At 34.0% G+C, this 24,727-nt stretch overlaps 1 protein-coding gene across 1 annotated transcript; it reads left to right on the top strand.

The window, feature by feature from the left end:
• LOC123657568 (pyrethroid hydrolase Ces2e) lies at window positions 1-24,361 on the top strand. The gene is made up of 11 exons (XM_045593093.1): window positions 1-188; window positions 5,811-6,004; window positions 6,116-6,180; window positions 6,542-6,679; window positions 7,392-7,673; window positions 8,220-8,289; window positions 8,440-8,589; window positions 19,644-19,856; window positions 23,164-23,301; window positions 23,558-23,861; window positions 24,066-24,361. The coding sequence occupies exons 1-11, from the start codon at window positions 1-3 to the stop codon at window positions 24,295-24,297; spliced, it is 1,974 nt and encodes a 657-aa protein (XP_045449049.1). The 3' UTR covers window positions 24,298-24,361.
• Window positions 24,362-24,727: the final 366 nt, after the last annotated feature.

Below are 24,727 nucleotides of genomic sequence, written 5' to 3' on the forward strand. Positions count from 1 at the left end.
ATGATGTGGCTTTGGCTTTGTGTGCTGGCTTTCGCGGTGTCTCCCGCAGCAGGGGTGATGGGAGGAGCACCAGCCGCGCCTCCGGAGCCCGACGCTGCCGTGGTCTTTACGCAAAAATACGGCCTCAGCGGTCGCTTGGAAGGCATGAAGGACGACAGAAGAGGATACTACATTTTCTCTGGAATAAGGTTTCTAAATTCTCCTTTAAAATATTATATTACGTCTCCGAAAATTGTTTAGACAGTAGGTATTCCCAAAACCACAAAAATCTTCAAGTCTTCTATGTGGGTAAGAAGACTACAATAATAAAAAACGTGATATTTTTTTGATTGCGTATTTTCTTCTATATCTATCTGTTTTCTTATTGTTTTCGCTTATCTTAAATTACAAGGCGACTTAATCATTTTAAAATGTAGGCCGGATCTACCATGTTTATTAATTGTAAAAAAATAAGATGAATAAACATAAGAAAGTATATTTATGAAAAATTATGTGGTGTCATGGGACACCAGGTAGGAACGAAGTTCCTTCGGATAGTATAGAAGCAACACAATTTGAAAAAAAAAATGTTGAATTTTATGTATATTTTCTAGTTCTTAATTTTTTTTTTTTTATTGGTTTTTAATTAAGTACATCAAAGTATTTAGGAAATTTTTGTATTTTAGAAAATAACAAATAGCGTTAAATAAAATAAATCAAACAGAATAATAATAATTCAAACTATTAAATGAAAAAAAAAACACGGCTTTATTTATTTTTGTCGACAGATTAAAATTACATAAATAATTTTAAAAAAGTTTACTAGTAATATTTTAGTTTTACAAACGTCATATTATACAGTCGTGTGACTGATATTACGTCACTTCCGTCATATATTTTTCTTACGGTTTTAGTATCACATTCTTTTCAGTTCGCTCGCCCAGCCAAATGTCAAGCTTGCCGTAAGGAACTTCGTTCCAAAAACAATTATTTTAACTTTTTGTCATAACCTTCCCTAAAAAACATGTACTTACTTAACAAAAAGTGGTCTAATCTTAGCCGAACGCATCTTACACTTATTGCTTATATCAGATACTTGTAGTGATAAATGATTAACTTTTAACTATAGAATTGATTATTAAATAAATAAACTTATATTAAATTAAACACATGATAACTCATTTGTATTTAAAAATATTCAAGTATCGTTTCTCTATATTTAATCAAAACCTGCCATGATGCGCTTGGTCTACTTATCATTTATTATAACGAATAATCGGCTTGGGCTAGTCAGCAAAACTCGTAGTCGGCCCATCGCTAAAAAATAAAAACATGCTAAACTAATAAAAGATAGTAAACGTTAACTTTAACTGTAGGCATATCTACTAGTTTAAAATAATGTTCAAAAGTGAAAATAATTGTGTTTGCTCGCAAACGAAAAAAAACCGACTTCAATTACATCGAAGAGTAATACAACGTAGATCGACGAAAAAATAGTCAAGTAACTACGCGTTATCAAAGATAACTCAAAAAGTAGTTATCAGAGCTCGATAAAATTTATATGTGACCACATGACACATACCAGCTTTCGGTAAAAACATAAACAAAAACATAAACATAAATCGGTCCACCCAGTCAAAAGTTCTGGGGTAACATACATAAAACAATCGGAATTGAAAACCTCCTCCTTTTTTGAGTCGGTTAATAAAATCTATATACATATAATAAAATGGTAGGAAAGTCAAAACTGTATATTGAATATTTTTTTAAAAGAATACTTGGGGTGTGATCTACAATCGATACCGAAGCCAAAAATATAGTTTTTAGAATTTTTGTCTGTTTGTCTGTATGTATGTCCGGGATAAACTCAAAAAGTACCGTATGGATTTACTTCAAATTTGGCACGAATATTATTAAGAAGTCGGGTCAACATATAGGCTACATATTATCATACTATCACCTACCGGGAACGAGCAGTGAACCTTTATTTCCTCAATGCATTCTGTAACAACGTGTAATCTAACGACGCATATTTGAATGTTGTTTTAATTATGTTAATAACCATGCTATATAGGCTAGCTTCACACTATAAAAATCACGCAATATAAGTAACTAAGCCGATAAACATAATTAAATTAATATAAGTAGACAAGACAATTTTAAAGCAGCGCCATCTATGAGATTCTTCTGTAGATATGAAATGTAAAGAAGAAACGGGTAAATGAATGTTATTTTAAAAGGTATAATCGTAGGTATTTTTGGTGCTTATAGCGTTCACGCAGACGACGTCGCGGGCAGCAGCTATTATATGTATATTTTCAAAATCTCTTAAGAATAATAATCACATAAGAATTCAAAAAAAATATGTGAAAGGCCCTCCATGTTTCGTAATAAAGAAAAACTGTTATTTGTAATATAATTTATTTAAGTCTGTTTATCTGTATCTTGATTGCGCATCATAAAAATTTGTGAATTAGTACTACATTTTTTAAAACAAACAGCTCAATCATGTCAGCACATCAGTATCTGAGTACCTGAGACAACCACGCGATTCTTTAATTACTGGCAGGTTAATGTTTTTAGCTCGTGAAATGTTTAGGTCTACGTCTGTAGTTACGATTATCAGTTTTTAAAAGACTTCCAAAAAAGGAGGAAGTTCTCAATTCGTGTTTTTACAATGTATTAAGTTACTCTTGTTTAAGCTTTTTACTTCGTTTAAGCTAATGCTTGTCTTGTAGTTCATTTTAAATTTGATCAAGATATAATAAAGTAATTACAATAAAGTATAGTACAGATGCCGCGTTGGCGCAACGGTTATAGCCATGGATTGTACCTGTTGAGCTGGCGGTTGCGGGTTCGATCCCCGCACATGACAAACATTTGTATTGGCCATACAGGTGTTTGCCGTGGTTTGGGTGTTTGTGCAGTCCTTGGGTTGGGTGGGTCTCCCCACCGTGCCTCGGAAAGCACGTTAAGCCTTCGGTCCCGGTTGTTATCAGGTACACCTGATAGCGATCGTTGCTCATAGTAGGGAATATATCCACCAACCCGCATTGGAGCAGCATTGTTCATTAAGCTCTGATCCTTCTTCTACATGGGGAAAGAGGCCTATGCCAAGTAGTGGGATATTACAGGCTGAAGCGTAAATAATAAAGTAATCTTTGATGACGCCTATTTATGTGACGGTGCGTACGCGTCGTTGTCGTTAGATGGCGTTATTAGAAACTACTTCTATTCAAACTATCGATCAAATGATGTTACATACGAGATCCACTTGTGGCAATTTATTGTTTATAAATAATTTTAATGATTCTTGTTTTAAGGGCCTAGGTGTAGTTAGAATTTTTGCAAAATATCATTTTTTTTTTGTTTTGTCTTAAAGTATAATATCTTAGATAGATACATACTGTGTGGCTACGGTAGTTAGAAAATAGCCAACCCCTCTCTTCCCGTGGGTATTGTAAGAGGCGACTAAGGGATAACATAGTTCCACTACCACCTTGGAACTTAAAAAGCCGACCGATGGCGGGATAACAATCCAACTGCTGGCTTTAAAATACAAAGGCCGAAGACGGGCAGCAGTGTCTTCGGTGCAACAAGGCCAGCCCTGCGGTCACCAACCCGCCTGCACAGTGTGGTGAATGTGGGCAAAACACACACGAGTTCACGCTATTTTTGGTGTGAACTTGTGGTGGCGTATGTCCAGCAGTGGACTGTGATAGGCTGAAGTGATGGTGATGAATATCTTAGAAATATTGTCTGAATCTTGAAATAAATCTGACAAATATAATAATATACTATATAATATTTTTAATATAAAATGTTACTCAAACACGTGTTAGATTGCCTTGATGAAAAAATCTGTGAACGAAGAAAAACAAGAAATGGCAACAACTGTAAATGAACTAGAATTTATACTGAAGAACTTATTATATGGCCCAGGAATAGATGACTCGATGTAAGTATTATTAAATAATACGTATTACTTTATATACCTAAATTGGGAGTAAAACTTCAAATGCGTTATATAAGATTTCGAATGCGTTTTTCTCAAAACTATGTTTTTTGAACTGGTGACAACTGTAACTCGAAAAATGTTCGGTAGATTTTAATGAAATTTATACAGCTTTTTGAAAACACGAAAAACTAGTGCCTGATTGAAGGATTTTTATTTAAATTTACTGTGATTTTTTTCCCCGAAAATCTGGATTTATTTCCTGGGGCCGCCATTTCGTAAATTTAAAAACTTTCGATCAGGCAATAGATTATCTATTAATAAAACTTTTTTTTTCAGATTGATTTTAGATGAATCTTCAAGGATAAGTAATAGTTACCGCGAGGAGTTTCGATGGAACTGGATCAACACAAACAGCCATTATTATTAAAATTATTAATTTTTTCTAAGATTTCTGTCACGTCGAAACATTATTTAATGATGCTATGTTTTTACTTTTAAAAAATAAAATAATTTACTGGCAAAGCTTTTTTTATTTCAGATTGTCATTTTTTCATGTCTCTGACTACACCTAATCGAAAGCTTCGGTTTCGAATAAACACAATTATTATATTTTCTTTGATAACGCGTATTTACTGGATTATTTTTTCGTGTTATAGTATCTATGTTGTATTACTTGTCAAGGTAATTGAAGTCGGTTTTTTTCGCTTGCGAGAAAATACAATTATATATTTATGCTAATTGTACAATATTTGTGATATCGATGTATATTTATTTGTACGCATATTGACATAGAATGATTCACCATATTTAGGTTTTAAAATTTTTTTTTGCTTGTAAACGAAAAAAAAAACAACTTCAATTGTATCGATGGGTCAGAAGAGTCAATTAAATACGTATTTATTAGGGATTACTCAAAAAAGTACTCGTCAGGACTCTATCAAATTTAAATGGGACCACATGACAAGCATCATATCTCGAGTAAAAAAATAATCATCAAAATCGGTACATCCAGTTAAATGTTTTAAAGTATCATACATAAAAATACAGTCGGATTGAGAACCTCCTCCCCACCAATACTTTTTTCGAAGTCGATGAGCAAGTTCTATAATAAATCAGGATATCCATATTATTCCTGGTTTTGTGAAACGTTGGACAGGTTACGTTATAGTTACGTGTGAAAAGTATCTAAGTAATTGTAATTTTTTTTCCATTTTAAGCACTTGTAACTGATTCCCGAGACGAGATAATTTGAACTTAATTATGAAAAGATTTAAATGTAGTTGAGATAGAGAATTTTATTATTTAAGTTTTGATGGTTGGGTTATTTAATCTGGTTAGAGAAAGATAACAAAAATTCAAAAGACGATATCAATATACTTGTATCGTCACTGATGATTTGTATTTAAATAAGAATAACGCTTATATTCAAATTAATAAACTACAAACCTCCAAATGTCTGTTATCTAATATATTATTTTTAAAAATAGGTATAGCATTAACAAATTCCCAAATAAAACAAAGCGGATGAAGTGATAAACAGTTCCGTAGATAACTCTATCAGTTCTAACAGTCAATTATTTATATTATAAATTGCACGTTTTAATTATTAATATTAGCAATAAATTTATGACATAATATTCAAATTTCCGGTCCAAAACTACCCATTAATATGTCGTTTAATAAATAATCAACTGACGTTTAATAATCTTTTATTTTCCTTACAAAAGCAAGGAGGTAGGTAGGTAAAAAAGTTTTTGTTTTAAAACAACTGCTGAGATAAACAGTTTATTTGGCGGGAAATAAAGACTAAGAAGATTAATAAGCTAAATACCCAAAATACATAATATATAAGTTACAAATATGTCCTTTATAGATATGCAGAACCTCCAATCGGGCCTAGAAGGTTTCAGCGACCAGTCCGTCGATACCTATCTGGTGAGCTGACGGCTAAGTCGAACTGCGCACCGTGCCCTCAACTTGACCCTCGAGGCACGGGAGTGATGATAGGTCATGAGGATTGCTTGTGTCTTAATATCTTTTCTCCTAAAATGCCAGGAGAGGAAGAAGGTTTGGAGAAATTTAGCTTATAAAAAAAACTTTTTCTTATAAACAATGTGCTTTTTTTATTTTTATTAACAAGAAATAAATTATAATAAATCATTATTTGTATGACTCCAGGTAGTCCCGTTATCTTATTTATCCATGGCGGCAACTATCGGACTGGTTCTGCGGCACCATATGGAGTAAGGGTTTTTACATACTACTTGCGATGACTTACAGCTTTGCTTACCTTAAATTTTCTTGCTTTATTACTTGCTTTACCCTTAGACCTTAGACTTTAATTTTAATAACGTACATATTTAGTTAGTATACTAATTTTTACTTTTTCTATTGGTGGTAAGTTCCTTTCAAAGTCTTTTAAAATAAGCAGGTTACGAGGCCAGATTATATAAGATTTTTTGATACTAAAGTCTCTTTATGTATAGTAGACACCTACTTACAAATTTATGCAAACTCTTCACGTCATTTTTCTTACGTGTCTAAATCTAATTTTTTTGTGAATTCTTACACAAAAACGGCAACAAAATTATTCCTTTTTTGTAGGGTCAACTTTTTGCCCAAAAAGATACTATAGTAGTATCTGTTCAATATCGTTTGGGATCCCTCGGTTTTTTGAGTACGGGACAGAGGGACGCATCAGGAAATACAGGTCTCTTTGATCTCCGAGCTGCTATAGAATGGGTTGGTATTTATTTGTGAAATATTTTTACTACATTGTTTTAATCTTCAATGTATGTAGAAAGTATATTAACTATATCATCAACATGTATCTATAGTGCTTTAAAATATTATAATGATAAAAATGTGGTATTTACCTTTTAAAATATTAAAGTTATTTTAGTTTATTTTACAATTTTTAATGTATTTAAGGAAATCTAGCACTTTTGGGTTATACTTGTAATAGTATTTATAAAAATTGTATAAAAAGATCTACAAATATACCAAATATTAGTTTTTAATTATTCATAATAGTAAGTTTCTTTGCGGTTTAGGTTTATACATAAACATTTTTTCCAATATGTTCGGTTTTTTTATATAAAACTAAGTCAGCAAGCAAGTGTACGGCCACCTGATATTAAGCGATTACCGTAGCTTATAGACGCCTGCAACATCAGAAGCATCGCAAGCACGTTGCCGACTCTAACCCCCATTCTCCCAGGAGCTCTGGTCACCTAACTCACCATAGAAACACAACACTGCTGCATATTTAAGATCGAGGAACTTTTCCAGTCAGGCTGATCTAGATTTTGAACAGGACATTTCCTTCTTTCCCTACCTCAGTTTCTTTAGTTACGTTATATTACTAGCAAATAATTTAATAACAATTTAATTATTTTTTTTTCAATTCAAATACTATTTTTATTGAAGACTAATAGATGAGTTTTACTTTTAGATCAACGACTACATAGAGTTCTTTGGCGGCGATAAGTCGCGTCTGGTTGTAATGGGACAAGGTTCTGGCGGAAGTGCTGCATCACTCCTCGCTCTGTCACCTGAAGGCCGATCTTTTACTGGGGTCGCTGCATTATCAGGGGCTCCTCTATCGCCAGGTGCGATAAGGGATGATCCCAATAGACATGCCGAAGCATTAGCAGAAAAAACAGGGTGTCCGAAGGCTCCAGCTGAAAGGTTACTTTTATGTCTCAGGAAAATACCAGCAGAAAAGATTGTACAGGTAAAGAGTAATTTTTTTAAAAGTGAATGGAATGCTTTCTTGGTCTTTGATATTGTGTTTGTTCATCACATCATCATCATCATCACATCAGCCTTTCGCAGTCCACTACTGCACATAGGTCTCCACAAGTTCACGCCAAAAATTGCATGAACTCATGTGTTTTGCCCATAGTCACTACACTGGATAGGCGGGTTGGTGACCGCAGGGCTGGCTTTGTCGCACCGAAGACGCTGCTGCCCGTCTTCGGCCTGTGTATTTCAAAGCCATCAGTTGGATGGTTATGCTGCCATCAGTCGGCTTTTTGAGTTCCAAGGTGGTAGTGGAACTGTATTATCCCTTAGTCGCCTCTTACGACACCCACAGGAAGAGAGGGGGTGGCTATATTCATTAATGCCGTAACCATTTTTATACCTCCATTAAAATATTATACGACAATGTCTTGTACTTACTTGAGTAGTTTATTTTTTACTTGCATTTCTCACCACTGCAAACTTTTAAACTGAATCTAGTTTTCTAAATCATAATAATATATTCTCATTTCAACAGGCGGATAAGGAAATAAGTACAGACATGATAGATACAAAGGCATTTTTAGATGAAATAGCTGGCCGTGGTGGTAAGTACCTTAAATATTGAGTTTATGTATAAATAATTATATGATAATTTGATTGTAGATAATGTATTTTTATATATTTTTAATGTAATGTCTGCATATATATTTTTACATATAGTTATTTTTAATATATAGTTATATTCCCATGTGCAGGTTCAGGAGCACGCGTAGAAGGTTTAGATGACAAGCGAGGTCTGCCGCCGGTGGTTTACGAGGAGCCTTCGAAATCGTTGAAGATGAAACAACAACAATGCCCCATGCTCACCGGTGTCGTCTCCGCTGAGACTTCTAAAGCTGTGTTTGGTGAGTTATTGAAATTTTACCATACACCTGTATATTTAAAATTGTTTACAACCTAAAATAATGAAATAAAAAAGGAAAATGCACTAATAAAAGTAAAAAAAACGAGCGTGCTTTAGACCACACAACTGAAGTAAAACTTACGAAACGTAACTCTCTATCTCTCTCCTTGTATTTTTACTAACTTATATTTCCCTCTCAACTTCCATTCGCTTCGCCCGATCACACTTTTCGTAACGATCTCGTCACACATTCACCAGCTTACTCCCCAAGTCAATCCTTCATAAAGAGGTATTAGTTTTAAAAAAATAAAGTAAGTTACAAAACTGATTGAGGCAATTGTATCCAGAACTCTAAATTCATTTTATATGCCGATGACGCCAAATTTTACAAACGAATACAGTCAATCGATGACTGCTTATTACTTCAAGATGTTTTATATAGACTAAGCAAACATTGTAGCAAAACCGTATAACTATAAATTTAAGTAAACGTACTCACATTACTTTTTCACGCAATAGAACCGACTATTGTGTATATATGTTCATATGTATGTTGCATAACATTTTTGCGTCCCATCCCACACTTCTTATTTAGTTCTCTGCCCAAAGGTTGCCTGGAAGAGATCGCTGTATTAGCGATAAGGCCGCCTGTTGCAACTGATGCAAATTCTATTTTTATATATCATTTGTTATGTTGTTAAAACATTGCATTAGTGTGTTAAGTACGGAACCGTACTATCTATCATACAGTACCCTAAGCTCATCCATGAAAATGCCGAGCATGCATTTAATATCCATATTCAATAAACAACGGAAAACCGATGCAGCCCATGTCGCAACGTCCGTCCAGCCACGAGCCGCCGACGCAGCGATTTCGTCATATTTTAAATTTAATTTCATTATTAATTTTTATACAAAATTTTGTCATTCCTAATTCTCGCATCGAATAGGTTTCACATCTCTTAATTGTAATTTTATTTTAATTAATTAAAGTATTTTTTAAGTCATGTTGGTTTTTTTTCGATCCATCGGCTGCAGTAAACGTAATTGGCGCAGTCGGTAGGATACTCGCGGGCCGGTTCGCGAGCATTAGAATTTTCTCATATCGATATTCGCGTTCGCGAGTCGCCCGGGAGGCTGTCAAGTCACGCTACGAGTATCCAGAATCTACGGAGCTGCCAAGCTGAGTGGAGAATCCAAGCATCGATTCACGAAAAAGAGCCAGAGATGAAACATATGTAAGTACACTTGAATCTTTCTCGTGTTGCTTCCTTCTATCCTAAGTCATTTTATCCTCAAGATTTTTCATCACGAAAAGCCTTGTCCCCGGGAACCTGCATCCCGTCAGGCTCGTCGTTATATAGTAGATAGTTATAGAAATATAGACAGTAAATTAGATTTTAATTTAAATATTTCATATAATTCAAACATGTCATACGATCCCGACGTTATTTTTAAGGCCTTACGCCTGGTGCCAGAGTTCGATGGTAACCCGAATATATTAACTAGGTTCATAAATATATGTGATCAAATAGTTTTGCAATATGCGAGTGCCGAGCCAGGTAGTGAATTAAGTAATTTATGTCTCTTAAACGGTATACTAAATAAAATAACAGGGTCCGCCGCGTCAACTATTAATTCCAACGGCATCCCTGACACTTGGACTGGTATAAGATCAGCATTAATTAATAATTTTTCGGATCAAAGAGATGAAACGGCTTTGTACAATGACCTCTCCTTAGCTACGCAGGGTAATAAATCCCCTCAGGAATTTTATGATCAATGTCAAACCTTGTTCAGCACTATAATGACATACGTAACGTTACATGAGAGCTTACAGACGACAATTGAAGCTAAGCGGACACTTTATAAAAAGGTTACAATGCAGGCCTTCGTACGAGGTTTAAAAGAACCCCTAGGTTCACGTATCCGTTGCATGCGCCCGGAAACTATTGAAAAGGCTTTAGAATTCGTTCAAGAAGAACTAAATGTAATTTATTTACAGCAGCGTAATGATCTTCCTAAGCATAATACTCAGAATACGTCTAAAGCTACGTCACATAACATAGTATTAAATACGCCCAGCGCTATGCGACCCGTACCTAACTGGCCCGTTCCAGTAGGACCGCGTTATTACCAGCCGGAACCCCAAGGTTTTAGATTTAACTTTCCTATCGCACAGCCCCAAGCTTTTAAGTTCAATAGTCAACAAAATCGTTTCCCTAGTCGAACCCAACAAATGTTTCGCGCACCACCACCGAATTACAACCCCCAAAGTAATGTGTTTCGCTTACCACCCCGATCAAATCCACCACAAAATTTTAATGCGAAACCAATGAGTGGAGTTCAACATTATACTCCTAAGCCTATGATATCAGGTCATGATTGGCGTAAATCTGGGAACCCACCACCAACTAATTATTTTAAAACACGCGAGGTCAATCTAAATGAATTTTATTCACCCGACTGTTCATACTATACTGACTATCCGGACTATGACTATTATACAGACCCGAATGACTACTTCAACCCCTATGATTATGCTGCCAACCCGACTTACTGTAACGATAGTTATGACAATGAAATAGTAAATGAGTTAGAATCTCAGCCAGGCCCTAGCGGTGAATCCCAACCTCAGGATTTTCAAGTAGACAAAAAATCAAAAGAGCAAGGATAGACGTTAATTTACAGACTCAACGACAGTTGCCCTATATTGAAATCTCACAGCCACCTTTAAAGTTCTTGATAGATACAGGTGCTAACCAATCGTTTATTAGCCCCGAGGCCGTACAAAATTTTTATCCTAATTATCCTTTAAATTATGACCCCTTCGAAGTTACAAACGTACATGGTATTAGTAGAAATGATTATTCCGTAACACTGCCCTGTTTTAACGAATTCAATGAAGATAATAATATAAAGTTATTCGTTTATCGTTTTCATGATTATTTCGATGGTTTAATAGGGTTAGATTTATTATCTGAGTGGCAAGCTAAAATAGATTTAAAAGATTTCAAATTAATTACACGAAATGCAACAAACTTTATTAAGGTTTACAATTCCCGTAACGTTAATTTATACGAAGATATTATCCCAGGTAGAAGTTCAAAATTAGTAAAAATACCCATTAACGCCCCGGATGGCGAAGTTTTTATTAACGAACAAGTTCTATGTAATTGCATTATTCACGAATGTCTTACAACTGTTACCGGTAGTCGCGGATTTGTAGAAATAGAAAATCCTTCACCTAACGACATCATATTTTCATTAGATCAACCCGCTTACGCTGAGATATTCAATTTTAATTGCAAACCATTAGGAAAATCAAACCGAGTAAATGAAGTATTGTCGCGATTACGTACCGATCATCTTAATGAAGAAGAAAAGGCTAACTTGTTAACACTTTGTGCTCGTTATGCAGATGTGTTTTATATAGATGGGGAGCCATTAACTTTTACTAACAAAATTAAACATCGCATACGAACGAAGGACGAAGTTCCTGTATATACTAAAAGCTATCGATATCCTTTTATTCACCGACAAGAGGTTAGAGACCAAATCTCAAAAATGTTACAACAAGGTATAATTAGACCATCAGACTCTGCATGGAGTTCACCCATATGGGTAGTCCCTAAAAAAATAGATGCATCCGGTAAACAGAAATGGCGTCTTGTAGTCGATTTTCGAAAACTTAATGAAAAAACAATAGACGACAAGTATCCTATACCGAATATTAGCGATGTCCTTGACAAGTTAGGCAAGTGTCAATATTTTACAACCCTTGATCTTGCTAGTGGATTCTATCAGGTCGAAATGGACCCTCAGGATATTTCTAAAACCGCATTTAATGTGGAACATGGCCATTTCGAGTTTCTTCGAATGCCAATGGGTTTAAAAAATTCACCATCTACATTTCAAAGAGTCATGGACAATGTCCTTAAAGGTCTTCAAAATAACATATGTCTAGTTTATTTGGACGATATAATAGTTTACAGTACATCCCTTCAGGAACATATGGAAAACCTAGAAAAAGTTTTTCAACGTCTTAAAGAATCCAACTTTAAAATACAGATGGACAAGTCCGAGTTTTTAAAACTTGAGACCGCCTATCTTGGTCATATTATTAGCGGAGAAGGTGTTAAACCTAATCCTGACAAAATATTAGCTATTGAAAAATACCCTATACCTAGTACACCCAAGGAAATAAAACAATTCTTAGGTCTTCTTGGTTATTACAGAAAATTCATCCCTGACTTTGCCCGTATTACTAAGCCCCTCACGTTATGTTTAAAAAAAGGTAGTAAGGTAGTCCACAGTCAAGAATTTATAGAAGCTTTTAATAAGTGTAAGACTCTTTTAATTAACGACCCCATCCTTCAGTATCCAGACTTTAACAAAGAGTTCAATCTCACCACAGACGCTTCAAATGTAGCCATCGGAGCTGTATTATCTCAGGGACCCATAGGTTCTGACAAGCCTGTTTGTTACGCGTCTCGTACATTAAATGATAGCGAACTCAACTATAGTACAATAGAGAAAGAATTATTAGCAATAGTATGGGCAACGAAATACTTTAGACCTTATTTATTTGGCCGAACATTTAAAATAGTTACTGATCACAGACCATTACAGTGGATGATGAATCTAAAAGAACCTAACTCACGACTAACAAGATGGCGACTTCGACTGAGCGAATACGACTTTACGGTCATATATAAGAAAGGTAAATTTAATACCAACGCAGACGCTCTATCTCGTGTTCAAATTCACATCAGTGAAACTGACGAAATTAAATCGGTAATGGATAGTATTAGAGAGCTTGAGTCAATGATTAATAACCCATCAGAAACACCCCCATCTCAACATAGAAACTCTTCAACTGACACCGTACACACTAGTAATGAACAACCTATATTAGAAGTCCCGATCACTGACGTTCCCCTTAACAAGTTTCACAGACAAATTTACTTTACTGTAGTTAGTGATGTAAAACGACGACCGATTATAACTAAGCCATTTGAAAACCATACGCGGATAGCTATTCAGTTGTCGAAATCTAGTTTAGAAAACGATGTTATCAATTCTATTAATGAATACGTTAACCCGAAAGTTAAAACAGCTATATTGATAGATCCTCCCTTAGAAATGTATTCGATAATACCAATTTTACAAGAAAAGTTTAAAAGCTCCTCTCTTAACCTCGTATTAAGTAAAACTGAGCTCGAAAATGTTAAAGATTATCTTCAACAACAAGACATCATTCAGAATTATCATAACGGTAAAACGAACCACCGTGGTATTAACGAATGTTACCTCGCTCTGTCTAGGAAATATTATTGGCCGAAAATGAGAGAGCAGATCACTAAATACATTAATGAATGTACTATTTGTGGTCAAAGTAAATACGACAGAAATCCCATTAAACCTCAATTTAATATAGTACCCCCTGCTACCAAGCCATTTGAAATTATCCACATGGACCTCTTTACAGTTCAAAACGAAAAATATATCACCTTCATTGATGTCTTTACTAAATACGGTCAAGCGTATCATTTACGAGATGGAACCGCTGTTAGCATCTTACAAGCATTATTACTTTTCAGTACTCACCACGGAATACCTTTCACTATAATAACCGATAACGGTACGGAATTTACTAATCAGCTTTTTTCAGAGTTTATTCGTCTCCATAAGATAATCCATCATAAAACTTTACCTCATAGCCCTAATGATAACGGTAACATTGAACGATTTCATTCGACCCTATTAGAACACATAAGAATTCTTAAGTTACAACACAAAGATGAACCAGTAGTTAGATTAATGCCATACGCTATTATAGCATACAACAGTACTATTCACAGTTTTACAAAGTGTAGACCTTTTGATTTATTGAACGGACATTTCGATCCTAGAGATCCCGTTGACATAGATTTTACCGAACATCTTTTGCAACAATACGCTCAGAATCATAAACAACTAATGAAACAGGTTTATGACATAATTAATGAGTCCTCACTGAGCAATAGAACAGCCTTAATTGAAAATAGAAATAAATCTCGCGAACCAGAAGTAGAATATGTTCCAGGACAACAAGTTTTTATTAAAAATCCCTTTGCTTCTCGTCAGAAAACTGCACCTCGCTACACACAAGACACAGTCTTAGCTGATTTACCAATTCATATATACACATCAAAAAAGCGAGGCCCCGTAGCTAAGTCACGTCTAAAACGCGCCCCTAAAAATAACCGATTGTTGCAGGATTCTGCTACTGCTGACAATACACGTGACGCATCCTCAAACCATAAGACTTGAGAGCTTAGCCGATGGACCTGGACTTTTGCCCTACAAATTAGGACCGACCAGACTAATATCACATTACCACTCCTTTATACAGTATGTAAAATTGACTGATATTGAAGATAAGATAAATTCTGTACAGACACAACTTAACACTTTTAAGACCAGACTGAACAATGAAACTTACATTCTTTACGAGTACCAGATTAATTATCTTACAGACAAGCTAAACAAGGTACTAAGTCAAGTTAAATCTTTAGAACCCATTAGAGTTAAAAGAGGTCTTGTAGATAGTCTTGGATCATTAATAAAAAGTGTTACTGGTAATTTAGACTATCTTGATGCTCAAAAGTATAATGAGGCTATTCAAATATTGCAAAACAACCAGAATAAAATTATTTCCGAATTCAATAGTCATATTAGTCTTAGTAAAGAATGGATGTTACAACATAAAGGTATTTTAGATCAGTTAACTATAAATCAAGAAAAAATTAATAACACATTAGAATTTCTTATAGAAGTAAATACTCGTAGAGACAACAGTTTAGTCCAGTCTGCTCAGTTTGCCCAATTATTAGGAATTATAAGTAATAATGTAGAGGATTTAGTGCTAGAAATAATTAGATTAGAAAATATAATGGCTTTTATTCGTGCCTCCAGCACTCATCATTCTATGATAGATATAGGAGTATTAAAAACGATGTTAGATAAGTTAATAACTATATACAGTAAGGAGCAAATTCCTGATTTAGAATTACGGGAATATTATGACTTAATCAAACCAGGTTCATACTATCATGATAGAACAATAGTTATAGTTTACAAATTTCCTATAATATACATAGACAGGTATAACTTGTACAAACTATCCATCGTTCCAAATGAAAAACAACTAGCCCTTATTCCTCCCTTTCCTTATATAGCAACAAACGAAAAAGCATTCGTGTACATAGAGGCTGAATGCCCGAAGTATAGCAGGATATTATATCTCTGTGACCAAAAAATAAGTCATCAAATTCGTACAGAACCAGACTGCATTCAAGAGCTTATTATCAACCAAAATCTTAAGGAAACCTGCCACTTCACGAAGGTTATGTTGTCTGCTGTAGCAATAGATAAACTGGATGATCAACACTATGTTATTTCATTACCTAAGCCGGAGAAAGTACAGTTAGCCTGTGAGAGAAAAGAATTCAATATACTACAAGGAAGCTATTTGGCCACTATTCCCATGAACTGCCTGTTGCGAACTAAAGAATTCACCGTTATCAACGAAAATGATGAGATAAAAGGCCAGCCGCTGAAGCTATCAAGGATCCCATACAACCAAATTAACCAAACGACTACCTATACCCATACCGGTTCCAAGATGATTAGTCTAGATGATCTTCACAGCATCCAAGATAAATTGTTACTAGAAACCCCTATACAGATTGACAAGACACAATCAATTGTTTTATACCATACAACGATACCATTTTATATCTTAATTTTATGTGTATCAGTAGTTATCGTTGTATTAGTAAGCCGAAAATATAGATGTTGGTCCTTAAAATCAGAAAATGAAGAGAAGCAGCAAACGCCTAAGACACCAGTATATGAAGATATGGATAAAGGCATCAAGAGACGAGATGAACTTCCAGCAACATTTTCTCTGAAGCTGACAAAATAGTTGCTGTTCTGCGGGTGGAGGTGTTAAGTACGGAACCGTACTATCTATCATACAGTACCCTAAGCTCATCCATGAAAATGCCGAGCATGCATTTAATATCCATATTCAATAAACAACGGAAAACCGATGCAGCCCATGTCGCAACGTCCGTCCAGCCACGAGCCGCCGACGCAGCGATTTCGTCATATTTTAAATTTAATTTCATTATTAATTTTTATACAAAATTTTGTCATTCCTAATTCTCGCATCGAATAGGTTTCACATCTCTTAATTGTAATTTTATTTTAATTAATTAAAGTATTTTTTAAGTCATTTTGTTTTTTTTTCGATCCATCGGCTGCAGTAAACGTAATTAGTGTGCGAAAGTGTAAATAAATAAATAAAAATTGTGGTACCTACAAATTTGAAGCTGCTACAGTCAAGAAGATTTCTTTTGTTGTTGTCCTGGGCGTTACGTTTAACGTTGGATCAAAAAATGACTTTCTCTGCACACATAGACCGCATACGAGATAAAAGCTATAAAGCCCTGGGATCTGAGATGCGGGTCTCGAGAGAATTCAATAACATAAATACAATAAAATTGCTTTATTTTTGCTATGTTCGAAATCTCCTGGATTATTGTTCTTCCGTATGGAATCCCTAGTATGTAACATATGTTCAGGTTTTGGAAAAAATTCAACGTAAATTTGTTCAATATTTAAATTTTCGCACTGGACATAGAGATTCGACATATGATACTTCGTGTGCTCATTATAAAATTACCACCTTGGAAGATCGCCGTAACGTGGCGGGTATGATGTTATTACATGACATCTGTTCTAATTCTATTAATTGCATTCAGTTAACATCAGATATGTTACAGTTTTATACTCCTAGCAGACGTACCAGGCACACGAATCTCTTCATGTTCCGCTTTGTGGCTCAAACTATAGCAGGAATTCAATAAGATGTTGACTGCCACGACAGTATAACAAGTTGTTTTCTGAGATTGACCTTTTTTCCACATCTAGAAGTTCCTTTAAAAGGGCTGTAATAGAGAAATTTGCTAGCACGTATGAATAATCTACACAGCCACTTATCCATACCCACACCCACTTCCATACAAATACACAGGCATACACACTCACAAAATTACACATACACATCTACACATTATTAACCATGGATATTTTACATTTTATATATTTGTAATTTTTATTGTAACTGTGTTTTACTACCTCAACTCTGTCTACCTTAACTGTGTAATTTAAATAATGTAAAATCCGAAATTGGCTTTTGTTTGGATGCTCTGTATTGGTTTAAGAGACATAAAATGTAGCTGTGGATTTTTAAACGGTTTTATTTAGCTCACCCCGTTTGTTTTATTTTTTATTATTCTTGGGTCAAATTTAGTAATTCAAATTTCACCCTCTTCCTGTCAACCGATTAATCTGAAATTTTGTATACACTTTGGATTTTGGTGACAATACAATTATGTTTATTCATTATCATTATAAATTCAAGATGGCCGCCGCTACAAAATGGCGGATAATTTATGTTTTATTAATCCCATCAATATGGGTATCAAATGAAAGGGCTCAACAAGCAGAATACAATATACTATAAAAAATTGAAATCCAAGATGGCGGCCGCTACAAAATGGCGGATAACGTAGGTTTTATCAATCCCATCAATATGGGTATCAAATGAAAGGGCTCAACAAGCAGAATACAATATACTATAAAAAATTGAAATACAAGATGGCGGCCGCTACAAAATGGCGGATAACGTAGGTTTTATCGATCCCATCAATATGGGTATCAAATGAAAGTGCTCAACCAGTATAATCAATGTACTATATAAAATTAAAATCCAAGATGGCGGCCTCTACAAAATGGCGGATAACTTAGGTTTTATCAATCCCATCAACATGGGTATCAAATGAAAGGTCTCAACAAGTAGAATACAATTTACTATGCAAAATTGAAATCTAAGCTGGCCGCCGCTACCAAATGTCTGATAACATTTTTTTATCAATCCCACCAATATGGGTATCAAATAAAAGGGCTTGACAAGAAGAATACAGTGCACTATACAACCTAAATATTTAAGTTGGGCCTTGCAATAATGAAGCACTAAATGAATTAAACAGAATGCGAAATAAAAACTAAAAACTAGAAAATAAAAATAGGTAAAAAAACTTTTTAAGTTAAACGGTTTTATGTTAAACATACATTGCAATGTTTAAGATAAATGTACTAAAAACCAAAAAATAATAAAATAGATACAGTCGTGGGAATTATAAACATATGCATAGACTAGACTAAAATAAAACCGTGGGACACGTCAATTGTCTACAAATTATCGACTTAATGTGCGATAGAAGAATCGTTTAATTCGTCGTTAAAAACAACTGCCTAATTATAGTGTAACATTACAAAACAAACATTTTAATCAACGATTGTAGACAATTGACGTGCCCCACGGTTTTATTTTAGTCTAGTCTATGCATATGTTTATAATTCCCACGACTGTATCTATTTTATTATTTTTTGGTTTTTAGTACATTTATCTTAAACATTGCAATGTATGTTTAACATAAAACCGTTTAACTTAAAAAGTTTTTTTACCTATTTTTTGTACAAATAAATAAATAAATAAATAAAAGTCACAGATTCTCAGTCTTTTTTTAATTGTCGATCTTACAAATTATTTAAGAGACACGTCACTGGCAGCAGTGGTGTAGCGTGAGAGGTGCCGAAGCGCACATGAAACAGGGGCGGCAAAATTATCATGATTTTTACAATTGACAAAAAAAAATTCAAATCGCGTCCGCAATGTACCTATACTTACATAACAAAAAAAAAATACAGTTGATTTGGGAACTTCCTCCTCCTTTTATTAATTCGGTTAGTGAACATAAAAAATAGTGCATGCAATGAGTGTGTAAATTTTTTATTTTTATTATATTGTAAATGGTGGGGGCAGCAAATTTTTGGTGAGCCCCGGGTGGCAAAAAACCGCGCTATGCTAAGTTTAGTAATTGTATGAATATATGAATTACTTGTATATCTACCTAACCTAACTCCTAACTTTTCTTTCAGGTAAATATGGTAAATTCCTTACCGAAAAAATGAACGCTGTCAAAGACTTCATAAAGAAGGATCTAATTGGTGGTCTCCGCAATACGGTGCAGGACATACAGAATGTACTCCCTGATGCTAGAGAACTACTTCCCCTGCCCGACTACTACCAAGCGATTTTCGACAGTTCTTTGAACGTAGTAGATGGGCTCAGCGAAATAGCTGAAGCAACAGGTCAGTATACTACTCAGTAATCATGACATATTAAATTAATAAATTAATAAAAGCCTCGCCGCAACAGCCGCAATCCAGCGCTTATACTAACGTGTAGTTAAAAATATTAGTAAATAATCTATATACTTATTATACGTGAAGCAAAAACTTTGTACTTTGTACGTAAGAAGGTTACGAAAATTGCGTGGAAAAGAAGCGAAAGAGCATAAAGTTTCACGCACTCATAGTTTATATAGAGGAGTGCAGTATGCTAACATATATATATATGACGGCTTAACGTGCACGGTGGGGAAACCCTAAAGGACAGACATCCAAACCGGAAAGAAATATTTGTATAAATACAGATATCCATAGGGTTTCATGCAACTACTCGCACCAGAGCGATGGTTGGCAGTGGAAGCGTCGTATCAGGTGTACATGATAACAAACGGAATCGATGGCTTAACGTGCTCTCAGAGGCACTGTGGAAGAACCACAAGGACACACATCGAAACCGGAAAGAATATTTGTACAAATACAAACATCCATCCCCAGCGGGAATCGAACCCGCAAACCGTTGGTGTTTTAGGCGACTACACGACCAACTACACCAGAGCGGTTGTATATGGATATATTATGTATGTATATTGTAAAAGAATGATATATATAGAGTTCCATACATACAGGCCTAAAATATTACAGGCAAAGTTACATACATTTTATAAAAGAGAACTTATTAACTAACAACAATTTGACAAAGAGACCTTTTAATATGAAAGATGATGAAGGTTTCACTTCATTCGTCATCCTACACCGCAACGGGGTAGCGGATAATAATATCTCTACAATATCAACACCACGTTAGTCAAAGAGTATGAATAATAATAATACTATTAAAACTAAAAAAACTTCTTAAATAATCTCGTTTTTATTGATTCTACAACAAGTTTAGTAAAAGTAAAAAAAAAAAATAGTTGAAAAATTTAAAGACCCTTTTTATAACGACAGATGGTCTTGACCATCTGTTACCTTTTGACAAATAGTTTCTATCTTTTAGTTGAATAAAGGAAGATCCCTTTTGCGTGTCCTTCACAAAAATACATCCTTAGGCGTAAGGTAGACGCGTACGGCGTAGGTATCTTATTCTCTTGTGGGTATAGGTAGAGGGACCACAAAAGTAAAAATAAGCAACTCTAGTTTGGACTAAATACACAATCAAATATATAGGTCTAATAAACCCCCTTTTGATATAAGAATATTGGGTTAAGAATATTAATCTGAAATTTACTTCTGATTCGAAAAGAGTAGTGTATTAGTAGTATTCTCTAGATACCATATCAATCTAGGTACTATGAAAAAGTATTTTTTATTTTATTTTATATTTCTTTATCGACGGTTTTGTAAATTAGTGCTGCGGTAACAGTTACACACCAAACCCGTTTGGCAGTTGTTGTGTTTGTTGATCACAGGTAAGGTTCACCACAAACGTTTGTATAGGTCATACAGTTTAAAAATGTTTGACGTATGTACATGGTATTTGTATATTGGTACGAAGTTCCTTACGGCAGGCTTGACATTTGGCTGGGCGACCGAACTGAAAAAAATGTGATACCAAAACCGTAAGAAAAATATATAACGGAAGTGACGAAATATCAGTCACACGACTGTATAATATGACGTTTGTAAAACTAAAATATTACTAGTAAACTTTTTTTAAAATTATTTATAAAATTTTATACCGTCGACAAAAATAAATAAAGACATGTTTTTTTATTTCACTTAATAGTTTGAATAATTATTATTATTTTGTTTGATTTATTTTATTTTACGGTCTTTGTTATTTTATAAAATACTAAATTCCTAAATACTTTTATGTACTTAATTAAAAACCAATCAACAAAATTAAAAAAAAAATCAAGAACTAGAAAATATAAATATCAACATTTTTTTTTTTTAAATCGTGTTGCTTATATACTATCCGAAGGAACTTCGTTCCTACCTGGTGTCCCATGACACCGCATAATTTGATTTAGTTTTCTTTATTTAGTAAGACTATCACTTGAAAGTTTCGTTTGCAATTGGAATAAAATAATAAAAGGAAAATCTTTGACCACTTTTTATTAGTGTTCTAGCTAAGAAGAGATCTCTTGTCATATTTGATACTGAATGTGAAACACAATGTTCCCAAATATTTTTTTGTTATTATATATTTAGTAACTTCTTAATTCGTAATAATCTCATTACGAGCTAAGTCTTTTCTACTTGCTTTCTTTTCTTCAATTCTTCTTTCTTCTATTTTTGAAGTAAAGAAATGTGGACTATGAAATAAACAAAAATCCTTTTACCTGTTAAGCAGCTAACTAAGTGTACTTTACTTCCGCTCTGGTGTAATGGTGTGTGTGCTGCGTCATTGGCGCCTAAACACCGACGGTCGCATTCGTGGCGGATTAAGTTCCAATCCTTCTCCTACACGGAGAAAGAAGCCTTTGCCAGCTGTGGAATGCTACAGGCTGAATCGTGATCGTGATACTAGAACTCCTTAATGTGGCCCCGTCGCGTAGTCCCGTGCCAAATTTTACCTTTGTAGGACAAAAAATTATGGACTTTTAGACCTTCTTAATGCAACCCTGTCGTAAAACCTGTTTTTATTGTAGTCTACAAACTAGTTACTACCTCCTTGCCAAATTACAAGCTTTTAAGATAAAAATTAAAGAGTTTCTTACGAACTCGCACGAGCCTTATATCGTTACTAGCTGACACGGCAAACGTTGTCTTGCCGCTAAACGCTATTTAAAAATAGGGGTTGGTGGTAGAAAGATGAAAATTTAGGGTTGTATGTATTTTTCAACGTCAAATCATAATAAAATAAAGAATAAATAATTTATCTAAAAATTTAAAAAAAAAATTAGGGTTGGACTACCCTTAACATTTAGAGGGATGAAAAATAGATATTGTTCGATTCTCAGACCTACCCAATATGCACACAAAATTTCATGAGAATCGGTCAAGCCGTTTCGGAGGAGTTTAACTACAAACACCGCGACACGAGAATTTTATAAATTAGATAAGTTAATGACCCAATCTTAATTCTACAAACATTCGATACTTTCAAACAACTGCTACTTTTATAATCGATTTTCCTTATTCGTAAGTACCATCATTCAAAATGCTAATATTAGCTAAAAATATGCTGAACCAAGAATTTTATCTTTATTAAAAATCTACTTCCACCTTGTTTTTTTAATTTAAGACTGTTGTATCCAATTTAGAATACCTTCATTTTATTGTGGTAAGTAAGCAACTAATACATATAAAAATTGTCTTACAGGAGACGCTTTATTCAACTTTCCTGCTTACCAAAGTGTTCGAGAGTGGAGCACGGGATCTCCAGCCTTCCTATATAGTTTCGAGCACGTCGGCAATCTAAGCAAGGGCTCTCACTTCCTACCTGGTCTTGCAATTACCCGTAAGTTTTAAATTAAACTATGTACCTATTACTTCATGTTAAAGTTAATTTGCTACGAGTATATAATTTATTACCACTAAAAGTAATTGTTAAATGTTAAGATTAAATAAAGATTATTTAGATTTTGTCTTCTTAATACTAAAGTATAGTTAGATAAAGCTAAATATTGTTATATACATACTTATAAATGATATATTATTTTATGGAATTAGTTTAAATATTAGTATTGAATAGTTTGCTACATATGATTTTACAGAAGGACCAGATAATACTATTGAAGGCTCGGATAAAAGGATTAAAGGCCCAGCACATGGAGATGAATTGGCGTATCTCTTCGAACCATTGGATGATGAAGGCAAATCAGTGGGAGGGCAAATTTCAGAAATGGATGCGAGAGTTCGAGACTCATTTGTCGATCTTATAGCCAAATTTGCACATAGAAAGCCTGAAAATAAAAACATGAAAAATGTAACAAACATCTTTGGTTTTCTACCATTCTCTTCAGATAGCGAACAATATATTAAGATTACCGATAAAATAACATTAGATAAAAACTTCAGGTACGTAAATTATCATTTACGAGTTTTTACAATAGTAGTTGTTTATATTATATTTTTATTATTACCTATGTATAATATTATAACATTACAAAATGAAAAAAAAAATTGAAAAATAAAAAAGAATGAAAAATAAAAAAGAATGAAAAGAATAGTTAATTCGTGTTAAAAATAAAGAATTATAACATACCTTGCAATACTTTACAGATTTTGCCAAATGGGACTTTGGGGTAATATGGCTGATAGAATAACTGGCGCGATTTGTAAAAACGTTTTGGGTAATATATTGAATCTACCCAAGCTTCTTAATCCACTGGACAAATTAACATTGACAAAACCCACTATACCAGGATTGCCAACACTTTTGAATCAAGGAAATAGAAATCAAAATCGTCCAACTGAGAAGCCAATGATATTTAGTAACCCATTCGGTTTTTAAAATGTAATTGGTGCATCTGTTACTTTGTGACAATAATAAAATCTTTTGTTATATTTGCATAGTATAATCGCTTTTTATTCACCTACATTAATTCTAATATTGTTGAAACTTATTACTAAAACGTTGTAACAACTGTAAACCTAAATAAAAATAGACACATAATCAGCAAATAAACAGTGTTCTTCATCATCTTATAGAGTATATACTTTTGTCCCAAAAACTTACAAGTTACTTGAAAGCTAAAAGCCAAATAATTTATAAGAGAATGAATTAGATCTAATCAAATAATTAAATGCTAATACAAGCACACTTTAATTATGAAAACACTGAAGTAAAATATTTCTGAGTAATAAATAACTAAAGTAATTTAATTAACATTAATTTATAATAACATTAAAATAACTACTTATCACTTATTTTACAATTACCA

The sequence above is a fragment of the Melitaea cinxia genome, chromosome 11, assembly GCF_905220565.1.
Source record: "Melitaea cinxia chromosome 11, ilMelCinx1.1, whole genome shotgun sequence".
In the NCBI taxonomy this organism is placed as follows: domain Eukaryota; kingdom Metazoa; phylum Arthropoda; class Insecta; order Lepidoptera; family Nymphalidae; genus Melitaea; species Melitaea cinxia.